The 24,627-nt window shown below is 44.2% G+C and overlaps 1 protein-coding gene across 1 annotated transcript in view; it reads right to left on the bottom strand.

The window, feature by feature from the left end:
- Positions 1 to 24,627, bottom strand: part of MYO16 (myosin XVI) — a 518,261-nt gene that overhangs the window by 9,559 nt on the left and 484,075 nt on the right. The window contains exons 33-34 of the mRNA XM_055543007.1: positions 19,611 to 19,769; positions 8,676 to 8,761 (exon numbers count right to left, since the gene is read on the bottom strand). Of these exons, the coding sequence (XP_055398982.1) occupies positions 8,676 to 8,761; positions 19,611 to 19,769 (245 nt within the window). The remainder of the gene's footprint in view (positions 1 to 8,675; positions 8,762 to 19,610; positions 19,770 to 24,627) is intronic.

Genomic DNA, 24,627 nt, shown 5'->3' with positions numbered 1-24,627 from the left:
CACCTACCTTAGCGTGTTACAGAAAGCCCTGTATTTCCTGACCACACTAATCACTCCAGCTTTATCATCACTCATCTTCACATAGACTCTGTGCCAGTCTAATCAGAGGTACCCATCCGATTACAGAACATGCTGTGTAACCCGACGTATCTTCTCTGTAACAGCCCGAGTCTGTGCACCCAGATACAGAAAGCTCTGCAGTTCTCAAAAGCCCATTCCAAACATCAACTTTGTGATCTTGTTTTATATATTTTTTTAACTTTTAAAAATTAAAAAAAATTAAATTGGAATATTTACAATGTTGTTGTGTTAGTCTCTGCTATGAACATGTGAACCATCTACATGTGTACATATGGCCCCTTCCCCGTGAGACTTCCTCCCACCTCCGATCCCACCACTCTCGGTCATCACAGAGTCACATGTTATCCTAGGAAAAAATCTCATAACCATGTGAAATAAGCAGGTTAAGGATTGTTAGCCCTCTTTTCATAGATGTTGAAATCCATCTTTAAAGCCCAAACTCACTTCGCCAATCAGTGGTAGAATCTGGATTCAAATTCAAGTACATTGAGTTTAGTCAACCTTCTTAATCACGCTGACTTCCAAGTTTTTCCTGTCTGCTAGTCAATGAATGCACATGCTTTCAACAATTACGAGACAGAAAGTGCTGTGATGGGTTTACAGGACTTAGAAGCACACAATATGACCAGCTCCCTCAAGAGGCTTTCATTCAAAGTGAGTGATAAGATGTAAAACTCAGAGAGTTAGATGAACAAACATGCGTAAACAGGACATCAACGCAAAAACCGCATGAGGAAGCATAGCATTAACTGGCCAATAAATTGCAAGACTGCAGAGACGCGACTCATTTCAGGGCAGCATGGCCAAGAAATACCTACTGGGCTGCGGGATTTGTATTGGAATGAAAGGATGAGTCAGACACTAAAAGAAGAAAGGCTACTTGAGTCAAGTGAATCAGGAACCCCGTCCCTCCTTTTGTTCACATCTACACTGACAATGATCCAGAAACGCAGGAGACAGCGAGCGCTCTGCCACGTGGTGTGCAGCTTGAGACTTAGCTCCAAGCTAGCAGTGGAGAGGGAAGTCAGAAGGGAGCAAGATGCCGGTGTGGAAGTAAGCAAAGCAAGGGTCTCAACCGCGGCAGCTAAGTACTCCACAGCCTGCAGACGACGAGGTTCACGTCCAAGGACGCTCACCCCCACTGTCCAAACAGCCAGCACCTCCACTTGCATCAGTTCGTAGGGCACAGCTCACCTGGTAAGTTATTCATTTCTCAAAATACTTTTTCTGGAAACAATTACAATCTGTGTGTCATGATATTAAACATAATTAAATAAGAGTGAGAAAAACCACTTCATGAAACTGAATGCTAATAAAACCTTTAGCCCAATTCAAATAGATTTTTTAAATCAACCATAATTAGCTAAAGGGTACAGTTTAGCAACTCCATGGACCGTGAACTTACTGCATGGGGGAATAATCTCTGTCTTCAGCCTCGAGTCTCCCTCCCAAGTCTAGCTGCCCACCAGAGCCGCTCACTTGAGAATGAGAGATAAGACAGGCAATCCTTTCTAATCATGAAATGCACAAACAGGTCCTGAAAGCGTTAGACCGTTTCTCCAGGGCGCCCAGTGTATCACAGGGGCTGATTTTGTCCCTGATTAAAATCAAGTCTATTGATTTTGAGGAATTTCTAAGTGACCAGTTGTTAAGAACTGCAAGCTTCTGTTTTACATATGTATGACTTGGTGGGGGCACTAATGATCATTATTTTGTATTAAAATGTCTGATAAGTAACATGCCAGCAATTCTATTATCAGAAGATATCAATAGGCATGTTTTTTTACTATCTTAAATAATAAAGATTGCTAAATAATGGAGGCTAAACTTATTATTTAACTTTATAATATTTAACCTTATAAAGATTAGGTTAAACTAATTATTTATAGTGCTTAATTAGGTTAGGTTCGTCTAGTCAAGGCTATGGTTTTTCCAGTGGTCATGTATGGATGTGAGAGTTGGACTGTGAAGAAAGCTGAACGCCGAAGAATTGATGCTTTTGAACTGTGGTGTTGGAAAAGATGCTTGAGTGTCCTTTGGACTGCAAGGAGATCCAACCAGTCCATTCTAAAGGAGATCAGTCCTGGGTGTTCTTTGGAAGGACTGATGTTAAAGCTGAAACTCCAATACTTTGGCCACCTCATGCGAAGAGTTGACTCACTGGAAAAGACTCTGATGCTGGGAGGGACTGGGGGCAGGAGGAGAAGGGGACGACAGAGGATGAGATGGCTGGATGGCATCACTGACTCGATGCACATGAGTTTGAGTAAACTCCGGGAGTTGGTGATGGACAGGGAGGCCTGGCGTGCTGCAGTCCATGGGGTCGCAAAGAGTCGGACAGGACTGAGTGACTGAACTGAACTGAATTAGGTTAAATTTAATTAAGCACCATAAATAATTCTCAGTAGCAACATGTAAAACATTAGGCCAAATAAATGATAAAAGGTATCCATCTGATGTTTGACAGAAAACAACAAAATTCTGTAAAGCAAGTATCCTTCAATTGAAAAAATAATAATTTTTTTAAAAAAGGTATCAATGTCTTCTACTCAAGGTGCTATCTGTAACTGGCAAACCACAAATACCAATGGACTGACGCCAAAGAAGTATATGGCTCATGTTAAGGCTAAAATGGGTATTTCTGCTCAGTAGATGACCTTCTACATTGTTGTGACTGTACTTTGCATCTTCCAGGGTCTTGGAATATTGTGCAGCCAGCTTTTGGATGGGAAAGGAAACGGAACACTCATAGCTGAAGGGAGGTTTGTGGGGGTCATGCCTGGACAGAGTGCATATCATGGTGGCTCCCTTTCCATTGGCTAGAACTCAGTCACATGACCACTCCCAACCACAAGGATGCTGGGAAATGTAGTCTAGCCAGGTGCCTCAAAAGAAATGGATTAGGTGGGCATTAGGTCTGCCAGGGTGCGATGTCTGGGGTGAGTGACAGCGTCTTTAAGATATAATCATGGCAAACCGCTGGGTACAGACGCTAGAGAAAATAGGGAAAGGAAACCAAATGTCAGGAAGCATTAGGAAGAAAAAGAGACAAGATTTTGCCAAAGTTGGCAACATAAGAGAGCAAATCTCTTTAATCAAGACTTCCTTCCCAAAAGAGATAATAAAAATCACCTGCAAGTGTATAAAATTAATTTAAATCCACTAGGGCTTCAAAATTTAGGCTTTTTATATCATTGATTTTATGATACTTCTTCCCAATATCATAGTTCATCTGTTTTAGAACCTATTTCTGGCAGAGTCAGAAATACGAAATGACAGTTTCAAATAATAGTGTAATCAAAGAGATCAGCGAAGAATCAGGCCCTGGAGGTCTTCTAAGGTCATAAAATAAATTCCTTCACTGATGTGGGCTGATTACGTTTTAGCACCATGGAAAACTTTCTGTTCCTTTAGCCTAAATTTTTCTTTCAAAGTTGTCAGATCCCATTAATATACAAAGCATCAATAACCTCAGATATGCAGAAGACACCACCCTATGGCAGAAAGCAAAAAAGAACTAAAGAGCCTCTTGATCAAAGTGAAAGAGGAGAGTGAAAAAGTTGGCTTAAAGCTCAACATTCAGAAAATGTTGACCATGGCAATGTAAGATCATGGCTTCTGGTCCCATCACTTCATGGCAAATAGATGGGGAAACAATGGAAATAGTGAGAGACTTTATTTCGGGGGGCTCCAAAATCACTGCATATGGTGATTGCGGCCATGAAATTAAAAGATGTGTGCTCCTTGGAAGAAAAGCTATGACCAAGCTAGACAGCATATTAAAAAGCAGAGACATTACTTTGCAACAAAGGTCCGTCTAGTCAAAGCTATGGTTTTTCCAGTGGTCATGTATGGATGAGAGTTGGACTATAAAGAAAGCTGAGTGCCGAAGAATTGATGCTTTTGAACTGTGGTGTTGAAGACTCCTGAGAGTCGCTTGGACTTCAAGGAGGTCCAGCCAGTCCATCCTAAAGGAGATCAGTCCTGAATATTCATTGGAAGGACTGATGCTGAAGCTGAAACTCCAATACTTCGGCCAACTGATGTGAAGAACTGACTCCCTGGAAAGACCCTGATGCTGGGAAAGATTGAAGGCAGGAGGAGAAGGGGGCGACAGAGGATGAGGTAGTTGGATTGCATCACTGACTCGATGGACATGAGTGTGAGCAAGTGTTTAAAAAGGAGAAAGGTGACCTGCAGAGACATCATGAAATCTTTCTCCTTTTGAAAACACAGTCACCAAGCATCCTTCAATAGTTCAGTTTGGTTCAGTCGCTCAGTCGTGTCTGACTCTTTGCGACCCCATGGACTGCAGTGGGCCAGGCCTCCCTGTCCATCACCAGCTCCCGCCGGAGCAGTAAAATGTACAAAAGCACAGTCACAATTCTGCTCTCTCATCCTTTTCATACTTCTTAAAACTGAATTTTCTTCTTTGATGACAGTCAATGTCGTCACCAGAAAAAAACATCATGCATTTGAAACATCTAGGTTACACATATGGTAGAATCCTATGAAGGAAACATGTAAAATATGGAACTTATTTTTGTTATTTTCCAAGTTTCTATATATCTCTACAGGACATGTCCCTTCTGTTGAAAGTGCTGCCGTTTAACTTCTACCATCCAATTAATTTACTGCCTTCATTTCTTGCACATAATCTGGAAGTCATGAGGTGTGCATGCAGATTTCCTGAAACCTCAGCTGTGTGGAAGCACGCTCTGTGTTAGGTCTCCCTTGGTTAGTAGCTTATCAGTGAGATACATATGATTCCATTTGAAATGGTTGTCTAATTTCTAATTCCCAGCATGTGTTTTAGAATCACGCCTTAACAATTAAAACGAAAGGTGTCTACATTTTACTGTTTTATCTAGCACACTGATTCTTTTCCCTGCCACAATACATTTCAAGCAGTCCGTGTGACAAATAAAATGGATAGAGAAAGAAGGCATTGGGTTTATTGAGTGGTCTGCAGCTCTTCATTTCTTTGATATGTGACATTACAAAAAGGTTCCTTTGATGGTTCAGTAAAACAAACCACATAACAATTTGTTTCTTGATGTGGATCAATTGCATATTGATTCTGTTCGGGCTTTCATTGGAGGCTGTGTCGAGAGGCAGTAGATATTTATTAAGCTCTCAGGCACTGGATGGCCACTATTTTATCAGAAACCATCTACAATTTCTTACAGTGAATATCTGAATACATAAGATAGTAAGAACAACTTTTAGTGCTCTTTATAAAAGCTAAAGGATATAACAGAAGGCTTGGCAAGAAATACGATAAATGGAATGAAAATTAAAGATTGTAAACCACACTGTATCACTGTGAGGGAAGGAAAGAGATGGACTAGGAGTGTGGGGTTAGTAGATGAAAACCCTCATATAAAGAATGGATAAAAAACAAATTCCTACTGGCTAGTACAGGGACCCTATCCCAGCTCCTGGGATAAACCATAATGGAAAAGAAAATTTCAAAAAGTATGTATGTGTATAACTGAATCACTTTTCTGCACAGCAGAAATTAGCACAGCATTGGAAATCAACTATACTTCAATTTAAACAAAATAGAGAATAGAAAAATAAAATTAAAAAAGAAACTTGTGTCTCTAAAGTAAATTTTATAGATAATGAGAATAAAATCAAATTTGTGTGCCAGTCAAAATTCTTCTTTGTAAGCAACAGAAACTAACTCTCACAGGCAGAAGCGTTACTGGAAAGCAAAGTAACTGGGCATGAATTTAAGAAGGGCGGTTTTGGCACGTGGGCAGGACCCAAGGCAACCGCAGTGGCTTGTGGTCACAGACACGGGCTAATGGCTGTGGCCCCTGGAGGGAGCCACCACCCCCAGGTGGCCCCCCAGGGGTGACATCTATCCTCGACCCTTCCCTTGTATGTCTGATAACTCATAATCCGCGGTGGACAGACTGAGTGCGTGTCACAAGGATCTGTCCAGCTCTCCAAGGAGAGGAGGAAGGTGAAACCTCTTCCCTTAAATTGTCACTGTGGTCAGTGAGCAGCTAAAAACACAACCACAGATGTCCACTACAGCTATTTAAGACTTTTACCTTGACCCAAACTACTTTTGGTTTGATCTTGACCTAAGTCTTTTGGAAGACTTTGCCTTCCAAATTTTACATAAAAGCTAGATAACATCCCCATCACTTTTAGTGAGTTATGGCAAGTTTCTTCTCAGAAACAAGACAGAGGATCTTGACATCCATTCAAACCCTGGACTCTGCATTTTCCCTATGATCTCTGGCAAGTTACTAAATCTATTTCTTGATTTCTTTATCTGCAATAATGCCCAGACATTTTATCTTCCTTAAAGGGATTTCATTAAAATCACTGATGATGTTAATTAAAATACAGACATCCTCAAAGAGGAATTCAATTTTTAGTCAGCATTTAATTTTATTGCTGCATGCCCAATCAGTTCAAGGCAGATTTTATAGAATTCTTACTTAATTGCTTTACTAGAAAATCTAGAATGCAAGATGCCTGATGTGTTTATATTTCCTCTATAAACGTCACCCAAGAGGCATTTATGCTGAGAGATGTGTGGTCATTCAAGGCAGAGCTCCGCCTAACCGCGCTGGGCACTCAGCACTGACCCACGTGTCCTGCCAAGAGAAAGCCTGCACCAGGCAGGCAAGAAAATGAGCTTGGTTTTCCATTTCCTTAAAAAAAATGTACTATGAGATAACTGGGGGTTGCCTGCCTTTGAAAATAAGCTCTTAGTGAAAGCTGGGAATGGAAAAGTATTCCCAGGACTTCCTTGGGGGTCCAGTGGGTAAGACGTTGCCTTCCAACGCAGCAGGCGCAGGTTCGGTCCTTGGTCAGGGAGTTAAATCCTACATGCTTTGTGGCCAAAAGAAAACACACACATAAAACAAAAGTAGTATTGTAACAAATTCAATAAAGATTTTAAAAATGGCCCACATCAAAAAAACTCTTAAAAAAAAAAGACAAAACAGAAAATTAGTCCTGGTGACCTCTCCCATCTCTCTTGACAACCAAATCAATGGAAGACCAGAGGGAAGTTGCCAAGATGCCTCTGTTAACGCACCTTCTTTGCAGATGATCCCTCTTCTCTGTGACCCACAGCACAGCAGAAACCCTGGGAAGGGTGTCTCTATTGCTGTGCTCCAGCACATAGGAGTTGACCCTTTGACAAAAATCAAGCCGATGTTCTGTTCTTTGCAAGCAGGTCCCCTGTGACTTACCGTAGATAAAGCATCTGTGATGTTTACAAGGTAAAATAAGTGCATCTCTGAGGAACAGAGGGGAGATCAGCACAATCTATTATTGCAAGCAATCAGCATTTTTTTTTCTATTTCAAAGCCTATATATCAGCGTAAGTGATTTCAGTATATTGCCTACTGTAAGATTTATCTTTAAGATTAAAATTATTGATTTTTCTCACTACCTCATCAGTGTTATTTAGAAAAATCTCAGTTGATAATATAACTGTGCCTATATAATGTCAAATATTCTGATGGAAACTGGATCCTTAGCTGGATAGCTGGTTTCATGGAAACATCCAGATACTTGACTTCAGATAATTTTAGTGTAGATATCTGACGTAGCAAAAGTTGTAATGCAGCTTCATACAAGATAATCTTGTTGCTAAAGCAATGATCTTTAATATATCAACAGTAAAATCTTTAATACATTTTTGGTTGTGTACCACCTTCAAAGCAAAGTCATATTTTTTAAAGACTTTATTTTAAAACTGAACATAAAAAGCACACTAAACTATTGATATAAATCCTTCTTCTTTCTACAAATGCTAGAGTTTATTTTTAAGTGATAATCCTCTTTCTTTTGGCGAACTTTTTGAGGCCAAACACATTATGAATACATGTGAAATCATTGAAGCATAGCAAAACAGTTTTGTGAGCTATAAACTCATTTTGATTCTGCAGTGTTCTGATGATGGGATAGTTTGTAGATGCATTTGGATTATGTGGGATTTGAGGTGCTAACCGAGAGATAATGGCCATAAAACTACATGGGCCTCAAGCATTTTATGTCCATGATGTCACTTAAAGCCTTCTTACTTCAGCTGAGGTCAAATGCAGGAAATATGAAGACCTTCAGTGACTGCAATGTTCTCGTCACCTGACGCTGACTCTGTAATGCCACAGATAAAGTATGTCTATAATGCTTCATTTAAGACCATTTGTCAAGTTTTATGTGTTCTGGACATTCTTCTTTTAAATGTTATTCACTCAATCATGTCCAACTCTTTGCAACCCCATGGACTGTAACCCCCCAGGCTCCTCTGTCCATGGGATTTTCCAGACAAGAATACTGGATCTTCCCGACCCAGGTATCGAACCTGGGTCTCCCACACCGCAGCCGGATTCTTTACTGCCCGAGCTACCAGGAAAGGAGCAGAAAATAAATAGGAGTCAGCCAATACAAAAGGAGCGAGAATGTTGAGAAGAAACTTAAGGCAGAGTTGGAAAAAACTGTGTTCCCTAGTCCAGCGGGAACAAATGCTCTTGGCCACACCTTCACGAAACTCTTCTTGTCTTTTAGCTCCAGTTATCACAGCAAAGGTGAGCATCAAAACATCAAGGGGTCCTTACCTGAGTGGTGTGACTCTCTCTGTGTCTCTGAAAGGAGGAGGCCCCACCCCCAGACAGCCTGGAGAATCCGTCTTCTTCAGGTAATCCTACAAGGGCAACACAGCGCAGCCGTTAAGTTGCATGTCCTTTCCTCGAATAAAGTAAGTCAGGAACTTATTGAACAAACTGAAAGAGTGACATTTCACAGACTGCAATGAAGGTCAGTAAACACTCGATGAGTAACAAAGTTCTCAAAGCAGCTTGGGAATACAGGCATTGCTGGAGGTTTAGCTAAGCAAAGAGGAAGTGTACTGGCCAAAAAAAAAAAAAAAAAAAGAATGATAGAGAAGAAAAAATGTCATAATAGCAGAGAAGTGAGCAAAGAAGGACTGAAGGGGAGAAGGGGAACTTTTCTAGAGGCTAAAAATAAGTCTGACGAAACTCTGATGGGGGAAAAAGAGAAGCTTGTGGACAATGAGGGTAAATGGGTTCCTGGGGTTGCAGTTTGTGGGGTCAGGGCAGTTAACAGGGGAAAAATAAACCTAAAAACAAAACACGAAAAAGCAGGGGAAGGGTGGGCGGAAATCTAAGATCAGACGCAGGCTGGCATTTCCGGGGAGCTGGATGAGCAGCAGTCAGGAATGAAATGTATGGCCAGGTAGTGGGGCAAAGCTACAAGCTTGGGCTTCGTGTGAACAAGGGGTAGCAACAGTGTGAAGGGGACATGGGGCCCGTGACACGCGAGCTTAACGTCTGCTTCTGGAGAATTGGGTTCACTGGACTTCTTACAGAGAATGGGGACCTGGGCAAGGAGAAGAGGGCCATGACCCACTTTTTAAAACTGATTTATCAACTGGAAGATGGCTCGCAGAATCCAGACGGAAACTCAGCTCAGCGAGTATCCAAACTCAGAACCAAGTCAACAGCAAGACCCGCTTGACACAAGGCCAGCCAAAGAAAGTCAGGGAGTATCAGGGTGCCCTCTGGGTCACAGCGCTGGGAGACGCGATCAAGAGCCAAGAGAAGTCCTGCATCTGAGGATCTCAAGTCTTAACGGGAATGATTCTTAAGAAATGGAATCTGGAAAGAAGGTACTGACAATCCTTCGTGCAGGACAGCAAAGGAGACACAGACGTCAAGAACAGACTTTCGGACTCAGCAGGAGAAGGGGAGGGTGGGACGATTTGAGAGACCAGCGCTGAAACATGTATGTCACCATCTGTAAAACAGGTGACCAGTGTGAGTTTCATGTAGGAAGCAGGACACCCAAAGCTGCTGCTCCATGACAACCTGGAGGGGTGGGGCGCGGAGGGCGGGGAGGGCGGGGGGAGGGGGCTCAGGACGGGGGGACACATATACCCACGGCTGATTCATGCTGACGTATGGCCAAAACCACCACAATGCTGCCAAGTAACTGTCCTCCAACTAAAGTCAGTGAATGAATCTTAAGAAAGGACACAGCAGGACGGGTCATAGGTTATGTGGAGCGTGAGTGGGGTTGAACTGGATCTGGAGAAAGCAAGCATTCCCTCTGGCTGGAGGAATTGAAGGAACAGGGATGGTGGACAGGCCACAGGCTGCGAACCTTCCAGGAGGGGTGGATTTTGAAAGGTGAGGACGGGCTAAGGCAGCAGAACACGAGAGGATTCCGCATCCTGGGGGTGGCCTGCAAGACGGGCAGGGCCGGGGTGGGGACGTTGGAGGGGATGGCCTGGAGTCAAAGGCCCTCCCGTTGGTCATTTTCAACCCAACTTCCCAACTACAGTGGGGGAAACAGAGTGAAATTAAGTCCCAACTAGAAGTTACTTAATATGACTTCAAAATATCTTCAAATGGAAAGGAGGTGTGGGGCAGGGCTCTCCGAATGCCTGAGGAGCCTGCTGCCCTTACAAAACTACCTTCTGCTGCTCAGAATAGATAATTGCACAATATTCCAGATTGTCAAGTGAAGGCTTGCTTCTCAGGGCAGGTAGGCTCTGAATCAGAAAGCAGCATGAGTTCCAGAGAATCTATACAATTCTCACAAACAAGGTGATGTGGTAAAACCCATAGTTGAGTATATTCCACGGATCCCAACCAAAGGCTCCATCCCCAGTGGTCTGGATCTATTCTTGAGTATAAGAGAAAAAGCCTTTCTCCGAGGTTCCCAGAGCAGTGTGGTTGGGTCCTACTATGGCACTGGGTTCACTATGGCCTTAGGGTCTATGCAAAGAATGCAGGGCTTCCGGTCTTGTAAGTGGTCTCACTCAGTACTGTATCGTCATAGATTATCCTGAACAATGTGCTGAGGATAAACACGGCACAGATTTAAAAAGGCAAATCTTCTGAGAGTGGTAAATGTAAAACCAAATGTAAGGACTCTATTCTTTTAATTGCCATTTTTTCCCCCGATGCCCAACGATAAAATCCGTACTCATTCAAGCAGCAGAAAGTGGCCTATCTAGAATTTGTTAGGTCTGTCCCCACAAAATAAACATCTTGAGATTCACAATATTTTGTTTGATATAATGACAACGTTCTAGCACTAAAAACTGTTCTCTAATCTAATGATAAATAACCACAAGTCCAGGGAATAATTAAGTATACGAGAAAAGATCTAAGCCTGTGTTCACATCAGTAAAAGATGGCAATTAAAGTAAGTGATAGCTATAATTACCCACACATAACTATATTTCAGCAAATGAACAAACAGATCATTATTGCTGGGTAGCAGAGGTAGGGTGCAGATACTGGCATTCAAGAGAAACTGTTTCCTCGAAAATAACACGATTTCTGATTCAATTAAAACTTCAAGTGATTTTAAGCATTTATTCCCATCTCGTGACTTTATTCAGAAAGCATATTGACTATATGCTGTTGGTTGTGAATCAGTACTGCTAACCGATTTGGGTTATAATGGCCACATACGTATCATACTTTGTATATATGTAACATACTTAGGCCACCTGATGCGAAGAGCTGACTCATTGGAAAAGACCCCGATGCTGGGAAAGATTGAGGGCAGGAGGAGAAGGAGACGACAGAGGGTGAGATGGTTGGATGGCATCACCGACTCAATGGACATGGGTTTGAGCAAGCTCTGGGAGTTGGTGGACAGGGAAGCCTGGCGTGCTGCAGTCCACAGGGTCGCAAAGAGTCAGACACGACTGAGCGACTGAACAACAGTGTATCACGTGCTGTACACGTATGATACTCAGTCAGTTTTTATTATACTGACTAGAAGGGATTTTCTGACTCTGGCCTCGGCACAGGACTCACGGGTTCCTATGAAACATGCAACGCTGTTCCAATCAGTGAAGGCTGGTACTGCATCGCCAGAGGCTTGTGCCAGATATTTTTATAGTCATGGGAAGGTTTCGTGGTGTCAACACAAGCAGGTCAACATAAACACGTCAAGTTGCTTTGAAAGGCTGAAAGCCTAGCTGAAATAACTTTCCTTTTGTGCACATAGCTCTTGAGATTTTCAAGTGATCATCTACGAATTGCAATACAGACCTGGCGTTATTTTAAAGTCTGTTCTCTGTCAGCATTTAAGGGGTAACGTATAAATCTGTGTCCCAGGGTTTGAACATACACTATCAGTTACATACTGAAGTTTAGAACCCCAATATTCCTAAATACTTAATTTTATATGGTTAATTTCAGGCAACATATCCCACAAAAATTTCCATTTGGTCTACAGGAGTTTTGGTTCTACCGGTTTTGGGATTTAGTTTGATTGTTAGAATAAGACTCAGAGTTTTTGGTATTTCACGAAGCCATAGTTTTTGGCTTTTGACTCAAAACACAGACAAATTAAATATTTTGTCAGAGGGGCATGCCTATTTTCTCTTTGCTCAGGAAAGAACAGCATCACCCCAGATCAGCTAGGGAGAATGGCAGGGAGTGAAAATTTAGTAAAAATGAAGGGATATATGGTTACCGTTTTAAACATTTGTGTATTCAGTTTTGATCATACAATATATTTTAAATTCCTTTTTTGTCTAGTAGCTATCCTTAAATACCCCAAAATTGAAAATAAATAGTAAATTATTACCTTCATACTAGATACATGCAGCCTTTGAGAGTCGCTTATCACGTACTTGTTGACTATTGCCATCATTCAAATTCCATTTTTACTATTTTAGAAATATGTAATTTCAATGTAAGGGTATACAATGTTTTTGTTATCCTTTTCTTTTTATAAAGGGTTATCATCAGAGAGTTTAGAAAGCGATGTTTTTGCTCTTTAACTTTTTATGTTGGAGTAAAGCCAATTACCATTGTTGTGATGGCTTCAGGTGAAGAGCACAGGGGCGCAGCCAGGCACATTCACGCATCAGAAAGAGTGCATCTCTGTGTGTCCATCCAAACACACACACACGCAATTTCAAACACTAACATGAAAAGTTTTACAAAATGCCTATTTCAATCAAGTTGGCGTAATCTAACATAAACACCTAATGTTATTTCAAGGGTGGAAAATTGGGAGATGATTCTAATATCCAACAGGTTCAGTTCAGTTCAGTTCAGTCGCTCAGTCATGTCTGACTCTTTGCAACCCCATGAATCGCAGCACACCAGGCCTCCCTGTCCATCACCAACTCCCAGAGTTCACTCAGACTCACGTCCATCGAGTCAGTGATGCCATCCAGCCATCTCATCCTCTGTCGTTCCCCTTCTCCTCCTGCCCCCAATCCCTCCCAGCATCAGAGTCTTTTCCAATGAGTCAACTCTTCGCATGAGGTGGCCAAAGTACTGGAGTTTCAGCTTCAGCAGGAGTCCTTCCAAAGAAATCCCAGGGCTGATCTCCTTCAGAATGGACTGGTTGGATCTCCTTGCAGTCCAAGGGATGCTCAAGAGTCTTCTCCAACACCACAGTTCAAAAGCATCAATTCTTCAGTGCTCAGCCTTCTTCACAGTCCAACTCTCACATCCATACATGACCACAGGAAAAACCATAGCCTTGACTAGATGGACCTTTGTTGGCAAAGTAATGTCTCTGCTTTTGAATATGCTATCTAGGTTGGACATAACTTTCCTTCCAAGGAGTAAGCGTCTTTTAATTTCATGGCTGTAGTCACCATCTGCAGTGATTTTGGAGCCCCCCAAAATAAAGTCTAACACTGTTTCCACTGTTTCCCCATCTATTTCCCATGAAGTGATGGGACCGGATACCATGATCTTCATTTTCTGAATGTTGAGCTTTAAGCCAACTTTTTCACTCTCTACTTTCACTTTCATCAAGAGGCTTTTTAGTTCCTCTTCACTTTCTACCATAAGGGTGGTGTCATCTGCATATCTGAGGTTATTGATATTTCTCCTTGCTATCTTGATTCCAGTTTGTGCTTCTTCCAATCCAGTGTTTCTCATGATGTACTCTGAATATAAGTTAAATAAGCAGGGTGACAATATACAGCCTTGACGTACTCCTTTTCCTATTTGGAACCAGTCTGTTGTTCCATGTCCAGTTCTAACTGTTGCTTCCTGACCTGCATACAGATTTCTCAAGAGGCAGGTCAGGTAGGACTCGCTTATTTAAGTCATGGTAGTCGTATCTGATGAGAAGCTATGAATCGCATACATTAATGACCAGCGGTCAACAACACAGATATGCATTGCTCACCTAGAGACAGACCACCTGAGATCCTTCAGGGAAAAAAGCAGGTGGTTCAAGCCATGGGTAAAGTGTAGCTAAAGCTTTGTAAAAAAAAAAACCAAACATCTTATATAAGCACACAGATACACTTGTATGAAAAAAATACAGAATTCTACAAAGTGGAATGTGAGACATGTTTTGGGGATTTTCAGGTAATATAAGGAATAGTACTTCTTGTTTATTCTCTCCTATATTTTTCAAATTGTCACATAAACATGTAGTTCCTATAACCTGCATAAAATGAAAACACCACGTGAAGAGTAAGAGATTACTTAAGAAGGCTGCTCAAGTCGGAGATAAAACTTAGGAAGACCTGTGCTGCAGGACCCCAGGCGCTGGTGCCGTCTCTGCCTGGTGTTGGCGGTAACACAGTTCTGGGTAACTGCAGGTCCTCTCCCTGGAAATCTTTATGGCCAGTATAAAAATCCTTCCGTGTCTTCCCTGTGTCATTTCCTCGCAAGGCACCAGAAAGCCGCCATTCTATGAGTCAGCACTTCCAACCATTACATGTGATCCCTGCTTAATATTGGGGTTGTGGGTGGCCAGCATTCAGAAACAGCTTGGGGTGTTTTCCATGTGCATGCCACTGAACCAGTCTTGTTGCTGGGTGCCAACAGAACCCTCCCGCATTACCCTGGGATCCTTCATGCCAAGCTTGAACAAACCCCGCTCCAATCACTTCCCCACCCCATGACTCCTCCTAAGCAAAGCAAGACTGGTGATGCAAATCGCCTGCTAGATTTTATCCAAGATCCATTTCCCTCCTCCTGCTGGGCAGGTCAGCAATGAGCATCCTTGGGTGAGCAACATTCTCAGATGAAAAACTACACACACCCTATGACCTTACGTGGACCTGGAGGGAAGTCAGAGAAAGCAGGGTAAAGCCAGGGTACCACCATCCTGGCTACTAAACGGCCTTTGGGAAATACCTTCTCACCTTCCTGCTCCCTCATTTTAAAAAATATGGTATTTCATTGTCTTTGAATGTCCACTGATTCTTTGAAGGTAATTTGTCTTTGTATTTTAATCTCTGGCTACTTTAAAGAATCGGCCTGCAATGCGGGAGACCCGGGTTCAATCCCTGGGTTGGAAAGATCTCCTGGAGAAGGGAAAGGCCTGGAGAATTCCATGGACTATACAGTCCATGGGGTCGCAAAGAGTTCGACACTACTGAGAGAATTTCACTTTCAGTGGCTGCTTTTAAGATTCACACTTGGTTTACTATGATATGCCCAGGTGTGATTTTGTTTGTATTTATTCCACTCAGCGTTTTATTTATTTTTAAAAAAGTCACACTTACAGACAGAAAGATTCACCTTTATCGTACATGCTGTGCTGTGCTTAGTCGTTCAGTCATATCTGATTCTTTGTGACCCCATGGACTGTAGCCTGCCAGGCTCCTCTGTCCATGGGATTCTCCAGGTTAGAATACTTGAGTGGGTTGCCATGCCCTCCTCCAGAGGATCTTCCCGACCCAGGGATTGAACCCAGGTCTCCCGCATTGCAGGCAGATTCTTTATCGTCTGAGCCACCGGGGAAGCCTGAATTTACAGGAACACACTCACTCCTGTTTGTCAATATCACATGCCCATCTGCAGTCTGCTGTGGTCTTAACATCTCTGTCCCCCTAAAATCCATATGTTGGAATTCTAGCCCCAATGTGGTGGCATTGGGATGTAGAACCTTTGGTGGGTAACCAGGTCCCTGAAAGTCTGTGTCCCCCTAAAACTCACATGTTGAAATCCTAATCCCAAAGTGGTGGTGTTAGGAGGTGGGATCAACCTTTGGGATGATTAGGTCCTGAGGGTGGAGGCCCCACAAATGGGGTTAGTGTCCTTATAAAAGTGGCCCCAGGGAGCTGGCTACCTTCTTCCCTCCACCACTTGGGGACAAGCAAGAAGCCGGCCACCTGCAGCCTACAGGAGGGCTGCCACCCAAACCGGCGCCCTAACCTTGGACTCCAGCCCCCACCACTGCGGCCACGAAGCCACTGCTCCTCACAGACCAGCCGGCCTGGATGTTTCCCTACAGCAGCCCAGCCCAGTCTCTGGAAGCCCACTCATCTCTCACTGTCCCCGTGCCTGCATTTTCCAAAATGTCAAATAAATGGACTCAGAATCTTCGGATGTTTTTTTTGCAGTGCCTTCGTGATGCATACGTTTTTGTCACCCGCGGTAGCGGTTTATCCTTTTTTATTGCAGAGTTCATCCATGCGCTGGGCAGCCTGTGAAGTGGTCCCTGATGGGCCCACCTGGAGGCACTCACCCCTCACAGAACCCCCTCCCGTGAGTTGACTGGACGTGTGGCCCAAACCCAACAAGCTGGACGTGGCCGGAGCGCTGGCTGTCTCCTCCAGGAGCAGCCGTGCGGTGAGTGTGGCTTCCACCCCGGGGACTCTTCCCAGCTTTCCTGTGGATAGCTTGCTCTGGGGGAAGCCCCGGCCCTGTCGTGAGGCCTCCCTTGTGGAGATGCTTGAGCAAGTGATACTGAAGCTGGGCCATCTCTCCAGCTAGCCTCAAGAAGCCTGCAGTTCCGGCTGACGGCTGATCACTTCCCTGTGAGAGACCCTGAACCCAAGGCACTCAGCTCAGCCACACCCAGGTTCCTGACCTGCAGAAACTACAAACAGCCGCCTCTGCATTCTGGGGGCGGAGGGTAATTGTTACAGGGCAGTAGATATCGAATACTGTCCAGTCACCCGCTGAAGGGCACTTCATTTCCAGTTTTTGTTGTTCAGTCGCTCTGTTGTGTCTGATTCTTTGTGACCCCATGGACTGCAGAACGCAGGCTCCTTTGTCCCCTACTATCTCCCAGAGCTTGCTCACACTCATGTCCATCCAGTCGGTGATGCCATCCACCCATCTCATCCTCTGTTGCCCCCTTCTCCTCCCGCCTTCAATCTGTCCCAGCATCAGGGTCTTTTCCAGCTCTTCGCGTCAGGTGGCCAGAGTACTGGAGCTTCAGCTACAGCATCAGGCCTTCCGATGAATATTCAGGGTTGATTTCCTCTAGGATTTCCAGTGTTAGGTGGCTGTGAGCGTGAGCGGGATTTGCATTTGCGTATAGGTGTTCCTGCGGACGCTGTTTGCGTTTCTCTTCTGTGAACACCTCAGGGCAGGGCTGCTGGGTCCCGTGGAAGGCGCGTGTTTATAAGAAACTGCCAACGTAAGCCAGTTGCTTAGTGTTTGCATGAGTGCTGGAAAATTCTCTCCAGTTTCTCACAAAATCGTGTCTCTCCCCCATGGACTCCGTCTTCTTTCCCTAGGATTCCAATGACCCTTCTCGCCATATCCTTTATGTCTTTAAATCAATTTCTGAAATTTCCACTCTGCTTCTTTGTGCTTCATTCTGGATATTTTCTGATTTATCTTCCTCTTCCCTAGGATTTTTTTTTTTTTAATGGCTATGTCTAATTAACTTGAAGCTCATCCTCTATTGTACTTAATTTTATGACTGTATTCTTCAATCTCAGAATTTCCATTTGATATGTTTTTATGGTTTCTGATTTCTGCTGAGATTTTCATTCTTTTATCTCCGTAGGCAAAGTAAACATACTTACTTCAAAGCATGGGCCTCTGAACTCCAGTCTTTTGAGGCCCTGTGGATACGCTGCTATTTCTGCTCGCAATTTTTCATCTTACTTTGTGTCCTCGTCTGCCTGTTTCCTTTGGACGACATGTTGAACTCTGTATTTGAAAAGTGGTTTGTAAGGACATCCTGAAGCTAAGGATGATGTCACTGTCCTTCGAGGTAGATCTGCGCCCTCTTCTCCTCCGGGTGCCTGTGGCCTCTGTTGTCCTGAAGGACCTCAGTCCGGCCCCAGGAGCTGAGACGATTCACAGACGAGCTGGGGGCCAACAAGCTCTTCATTTGACTCTTACAGTGGACCCTTCAAGCTCACCTAGGGCCGTGGGAGGTTCTAGACACAGCCTGTCCTCACAGACCTAGGAGACACAGCCCAGCGTCCCAGCTGCCTCCAGTAGACTGGTGAGCACCTCTGATGTCCTTCAGAGAAAAGCCTAGAATTGAGGCCTCCTGCTTGGCTTTCATTGCAGCCCACACCCATGCCCTCAGGCTCTTTAAAAGAAGGTCGGTCTGAATTTTCTCTTCAGACATTACCTAGAAGCCCTGGGCTGCTTCTAGGGTGGAAGGAATAAGCTGTTTGTCTAAGCCACTGTTAGAGAGCTTTTAGATACTCACAGCCAGGTCAGTTTCTGTAAGACATGTCCACTGACATACCCGCATCGAGTACCTAGACCTTCAATACTACTGTCCTTCACTCTTCTGAGGCATGGAAATAATCAACAGGAACTTTACTCACTGCTTGTAATAACCTATCAGGGAAAAGAATCTAAAAAAGAATATACGTGTGTGTGTGTGTGTATCTGAATCACTTTGATGTACATCTGAAACTAACAAATGCTAACAAATCAACTATTGCATACAAAATTTTTTAATTAATTACTTTATTTTAATTGGAGGCTAATTACCTTACAATATTGTAGTGGTTTTTGCCATACATTGACATGAATCAGCCATGGGTATAAATGTGTTCCCCATCCTGAACCCCCTCCCACCTCCCTCCCCATCCCATCCCTCTGGGTCATCCCTGCACACCAGCCCTGAGCGCCCTGTCTCATGCATCGAACCTGGACTGGCGATCTGTTTCACATATGATAGTATACATGTTTCAATGCTGTTCTCTCAGATCATCCCACCCTCGCCTTCTCCCACAGAGTCCAAAAGTCTGTTCTTTACATCAGTGTCTCTTTTGCTGTCTCGTATACAGGGTTATCATTACCATCTTTCTAAATTCCATATATATGCGTTAATATACTGTATTGGTGTTTTTCTTTCTGACGTACTTCACTCTGTATAATAGGCTCCAGTTTCATCCACCTCATTAGAACTGATTCAAATGCATTATTTTTAGTAGCTGAGTAATATTCCATAGTGTATATGTACCACAGCTTACTTACATACAAATTTTTTTTTAAAAAGAACTATATTTTTCTTTAAAAATGCTATCAGAGCATCATCTCCCCTGCTCAGGATAAGTTTCATTTTATACTGGCTTCCACAGACCAAATACTCCACAAAAATCTCTGGGGAAAAAAGCTAGCTAATATTGAATGCAATTTTAATTCTTTAACTTGAAAATAATAAGTTGACAGTATACCCTACAGTGATATTTCATCTTTTATGCCCTTTCCCAGTTTTTAAGCCTACTTCATTTTTGTTTTAAATTCATTCCCCTAGAAAGTTGATACAACTGAAAACTTGTATCTATTTACTTCTGAGTTTAAAGAAGTGCTTACCGTTTGAGACGGAATTTCCATTTTCAGCAGTCATTGCACTGGAGAGTGAATTAGAAAATTGAATCCCATGGTTATTTGCATTTCTGTCCTGCGTCTCTGATGTAATTTCTGAAGTACCAAAATCATCTCGGCTAGCAAGGTTCATGTTCGTTTCAAAACCTAAAATAAATTGTAGAAAAAAATGATTCTTTCCTGATCAAACGTACCCAATAAGTTGAATCAAATAGTGGAAGGAAATAATAAAACTCAGGAAGTCAAATGTCCATTACATTTGAAACAGTAAATTAATAATCATCCCTAATCAAATTTATGGTCTACAGTATATTCATCAGTCTGCTATTCCGCTATTAAATGCAATGGGCTGCATTAAGTGACAATAGTGAATTTCATGAATCGGCTATTTTCAAAGTTCTATAGCATTTTTGATGTCATATGTGTAATTATAGAACTGCGTATCTCGTGAAGGTTATTTCCTGAAAGACATATGATGATATATTCATGCTTTAGAAGTTTTCTGAGTTTTTAAGTAGAGCTGAGGCAAACTTAACAGTTTTGAAAAAAAAAAAACAACTATACTTTTATGGTTACAAAATATGTTATTATCCACTTAGGAATGCATGCATGCTCAGTCACTAAGTCTTGTCTGACTCTTTGCGACTCCACGGACTGTACCCACCAGGCTCCTCTGTCCATGGGATTCTCCAGGCAAGAATACTGGAGTGGGTTGCCATGCCCTCCTCCAGGGGATCTTCCCAACCCAGGGATCAAACCTGCGTCTCCTGCATTGAATGTGGATTCTTTACCTCTGAGCCACCTGGGAGTCCCCACTTAGGAATATTAAGACTTCAAAACCCTACTTCTGCATTCTGTACGTAACAAAGTCACCTAAATGTCAACACGCATGTCCTATATTGAGCTCTCTGAGATGCAGAAACAGAGAAACCACTGCCCAAATTAGGCTGAGGAGCCAAAAAAAAAATAGAGTTCCACCCCTGGGGGATTCCTGTGTGACATCAGGATTTTCCATGCTGCCTCTGCCCCTTGGCTGCGGGTGCCCAGTAGACTCTTCTGTTTCTTAGGTCCTTCTGAAGTTTTAGGCTAAGACGTTGTTCATAAGGATAATAAACGTAATGTGCTTTACTGGATTTTACAGATGGTGAACAGTTCATCTGCTGTGATGCCGAGGGCGGCAGGAGGAAGGCCGCGCTCACCCCTGGGGCTGGGCTGGGCGGGACCCTAGCTCACCCTCCTGGACACAGCCTCCCCTGGTTCCGACGTGCACTCAGATAGCACCCAGGCCCGGAGCCCCTACCCAGAGGCCCCACACTGACTCACACTTCTGGGCCCAGGGCGGCCTCTTCCCAGCTCAGCGCCAGCTCCCCCCACCCAGGGTCCTGCTCAGATCCCCCTCCTCCGTGCCATGTGGCATCCACTCCATTACGAGTGAGCACACAGGAGTGTGTGCCAGGCTTAGAGAGGCAAGAGGTGGGCAGACAGAAGGAGGGCAAAAAGAGCAATGCTTTGACAACCAGCCAGGAGTGTTTACATTTCCGTGACCCAGGGAGTAGCTCCTCACTCTTTGCATTTAACACACAAGTGAAAAGAGCACCCCTGGCAGCTCAGTGGTCAGGAATCTGCCCGTCACTGCAGGAGATGCGGGCTCGGTCCCTGATCTGGGGAGATCCCACAGACCATGGGGCAACTCAGCCTGAGGGCCACAACTATTTAGCCTGTGCTCTAGAGCCTGGGAGCCCCAACTCCTGAAGCCTGCAGGCCCGGAGCTGCAACTCCAGTGCGGTCCCCACAATGAGAAGCCCCATTCACTGCAACTGGAGAAAAGTCCGCGCAGCAAGGAAGACAAAGCACAGCCCAAAATAAATAAATGAATAAAATTATATATATAGAGAGAAAGTGATAGTGAAGTTGCTCAGTCTTGTTTGACTCTTTGCGACTCCCTGGGATTTTCCAGGCAAGAGTAATGGAGTGGGTTGCCATTTCCTTCTCTAGGGGATCTTTCCAACCCAGGGATCCAACATGGGTCTGCATTGCAGGCAGACGCTTTACCATCTGAGCCACCAGGGAAGTCCATATGTGTGTGTGTGTGTGTGTATGTATATATATATATATATATATATATATATATATGAGTGAAAAGGCTTTGGCCAGGCCGGCATGGGAACAGTGACAGCCAAGGTCAGGTTTTGGAATCATCACCCTCTTGGCTCATGACAACCAGAGATCATCCAACAGGCTGGAGCTGAAAGAATTACCTGTTCGATTTGGTCAACTCTATTTTGCCTTTTTCAGAAAAATCTTCTGAAAATTAGTAAAACACATTTGGTTTTAAAGCCGTCTCAAGACACACACATTTATCTGCTTCTATTTCTCTTGAAACTATTTGTTTCCACTCTTTAATTCCCGTTTATCGTTTATTGAGAGTTTCTCTGCCCAGACTCTCCCCAGACTGTCCCCGGGGCTGGGATACCGTGAGGAACAGGCAGGGAGCTGGGAGGTCACCTCCCAGGAATGTGGTCGACAGCCAACAAGCAAAGGATCAGATCAGCAGGTGATGGACCGCGGTGGGCTCCCAGTGGGGCGGCAGTGGGGCAGGGCAGTCCAGGTTCTCAGGCCTTGTGGGTCAGGAAGCCTCCTCCAGGGGTCTCGTCTGGGCTCAGGGCGTGAAACAGGGCATTGCCCAAGGTAACAGGGACTCTTCTTAGGTCTGGCAGTTCAGTACTCGATCCTCTGAGACGGTGTGTGGACTCGTAAGAGTGTGTAATGCTAGCATCCCCCAGAATGAGCGGCCAGCTCATAAACAATGGATATATTTAATTTTGGTCGGACCCTCCATTTTTGCTATTAAAAGTTTAAAAAAAATTCTCATAATTCCAATCAGCAGGTTCAACTGCAGCCAAGAAATGTTTTAAAACGTGTCATACAAGTTAGGCTGCGATCCTTATATTATCTACTAAAGTGTTCTTTATGTATTTATCATAAAAATGGCTGTTGTTCAGTTGCTAAGTTGCATCCGAATCTGTGACCCCATGGACTGCAGCACGCCGGGCTCCTCTGTCCTTCACTGTCTCCAGGAGTTTGCTCAAATTCATGTCCATTGAGTCGGTGATGCTATCTAACCGCCTCATCCCCTGCCACCCTCTTCTCCTTTTGCCTTCAATCTTTCCCAGCATCAGGGTCTTTTCCAATGTGTTAACTCTTTGCATCAGGCAGCCAAGGTATTGGAGCTTCAGCTTCAGCATCAGTCCTTCTAATGAATATTCAGGGTTGCCTTTCTTTAGGATTGACTGGTTTGACCTCCGTAAGACCAAATATTTGTGTATTCCAAGGATGGCTCTGAGTTGGAATAAGGGAGTGAGTCCTTCTTAAGACATAAGAACGCGTGATCACCCTGATGACGATTCTTCACACGGTTCTTAGGGTAATCAGCACCTCCCGGTGTTCACTGCGTGCCAATCTCCTGCTGCGGGCGGGACTTGACTTAATTCTCCCTTTCCTAACAGGGCGGTGGAGTCCTCACTCCCTTGCCTGTTTTCCAGATGATGTCACGAGGCCCGGGAGGTAAACCCACCTGCGGACGTTTCACAGTGTCAGTGTGGCCTCGGGGTTTAGACCGAGGTGTGCAGGGCTCTGCCGTCCACCCACTCTCATTCCTCAGCTTGGCCTCTTACGTCAAGTCTTTCCTCCTTATTTCACCTGCTGATGTAAAGATAAGGCAGTTTCTTTTCCCACTGTGCCTTGGTGGGAATGAACTGGGAGCCCCAGGTTGAAGAGCTGTCCTCTGGCCACTGAAAAGAGAGTTGCTACCTCAATACTGACATCCTCACTTTGGGGTTATGCTTATTCATGAATATCAACCAGGGGAGTCTTGGTTTCTACTTTCTGTGTCAGCTTCTGCCCCTAACCGCCCTGATTCCACGGTGGATCCAAGCGCGTGAGAGTCTGCGTTCCAGGCTGTTCATCTCTCGATTCAGCCTCAGCGAGGGGCACAGGCAGAGGCTCCGGACAATTTGGTTTTGCTCTCCGTGGTCAGTTTCGTGGTGGAACGGCTGCAACATTCCTTGTCAGAGGTACGCCTGTGACCCTGCTTAAGCACTGAAGACATTACAACAGCAAGACGGCAAGAGGACTCTGGCAGGAAGCCTGGAGAAGGCTTAGGTATAAAACCGCAGGTTAGATGCCTACTTTGTGGAAAACTAGAAAAAAAACAATAACATGGAACCAATAAGGCCATCGTTTGTTCATGCCTCCAAGCCGTGGTCCTCAGGGTTTTGAGGGCGAAGAAAAGTCACAGCAAAAGAAAACGTTTGAGATTCCCAACAAATCTAAGCAAACAAGTAGGCAAGTGAGTGCTGGAAAACCCCACCCAGAGCTTTAAAGGAGTGTCTGGGTCCTGTCTGAGTCCCTGCACCTGGTGAGATCAGTGGTCCGTGTAGTTCAGGGCAGACTTCCGATGGACCGAGCGTTGACACTCGATAATTCGAATCCCTGCGGAATTTTCTTGTAGCCTGTGAACTCAGATTCTCCGTGACCCCACCTGGGGCTGCTCTCAGAGGTCTGCAGAAGATGAATCACGCTGGGATCTGACTCAAAGATGAAATCCTGGCCTTTATATTAAGATACAATGACTGAGCATAAGGAGGCCATGAAGGCACATTCTAGCTGAGTATTAATTGAACAAGAGAATTTGAGCCAATCTCAAAATCGAAATGCAAACAAACAAAAACCCCGTAGTCCAATGCTAGCTTTTGTATATACATTAGTTATCCTGGGTGGTGTGATGTTTCGAAAGCTGTGACTTTCAGTAAGAGATGACTCCACACCCCCAAACCTCCAGGGGACATGTGACGCTGTCTGGAGACATTGTTGGTTGTCACACCTGGGAGGTGGGTGCCCCTGGCGTCTAGGAGGGATGTTGCAAAACCGCTCACAATACCCAGGACAGAGCCCGGCATGAAGACTCACCTGGCCCGGAGGTCCATTCACCTGGCCACGGAGGGCT

The sequence above is a fragment of the Bubalus kerabau genome, chromosome 12 (assembly GCF_029407905.1).
Source record: "Bubalus kerabau isolate K-KA32 ecotype Philippines breed swamp buffalo chromosome 12, PCC_UOA_SB_1v2, whole genome shotgun sequence".
Lineage (NCBI taxonomy): Eukaryota > Metazoa > Chordata > Mammalia > Artiodactyla > Bovidae > Bubalus > Bubalus kerabau.
Note: the sequence above shows the minus strand (reverse complement) of the source record. Positions and strands in the feature narration are given on the sequence as shown.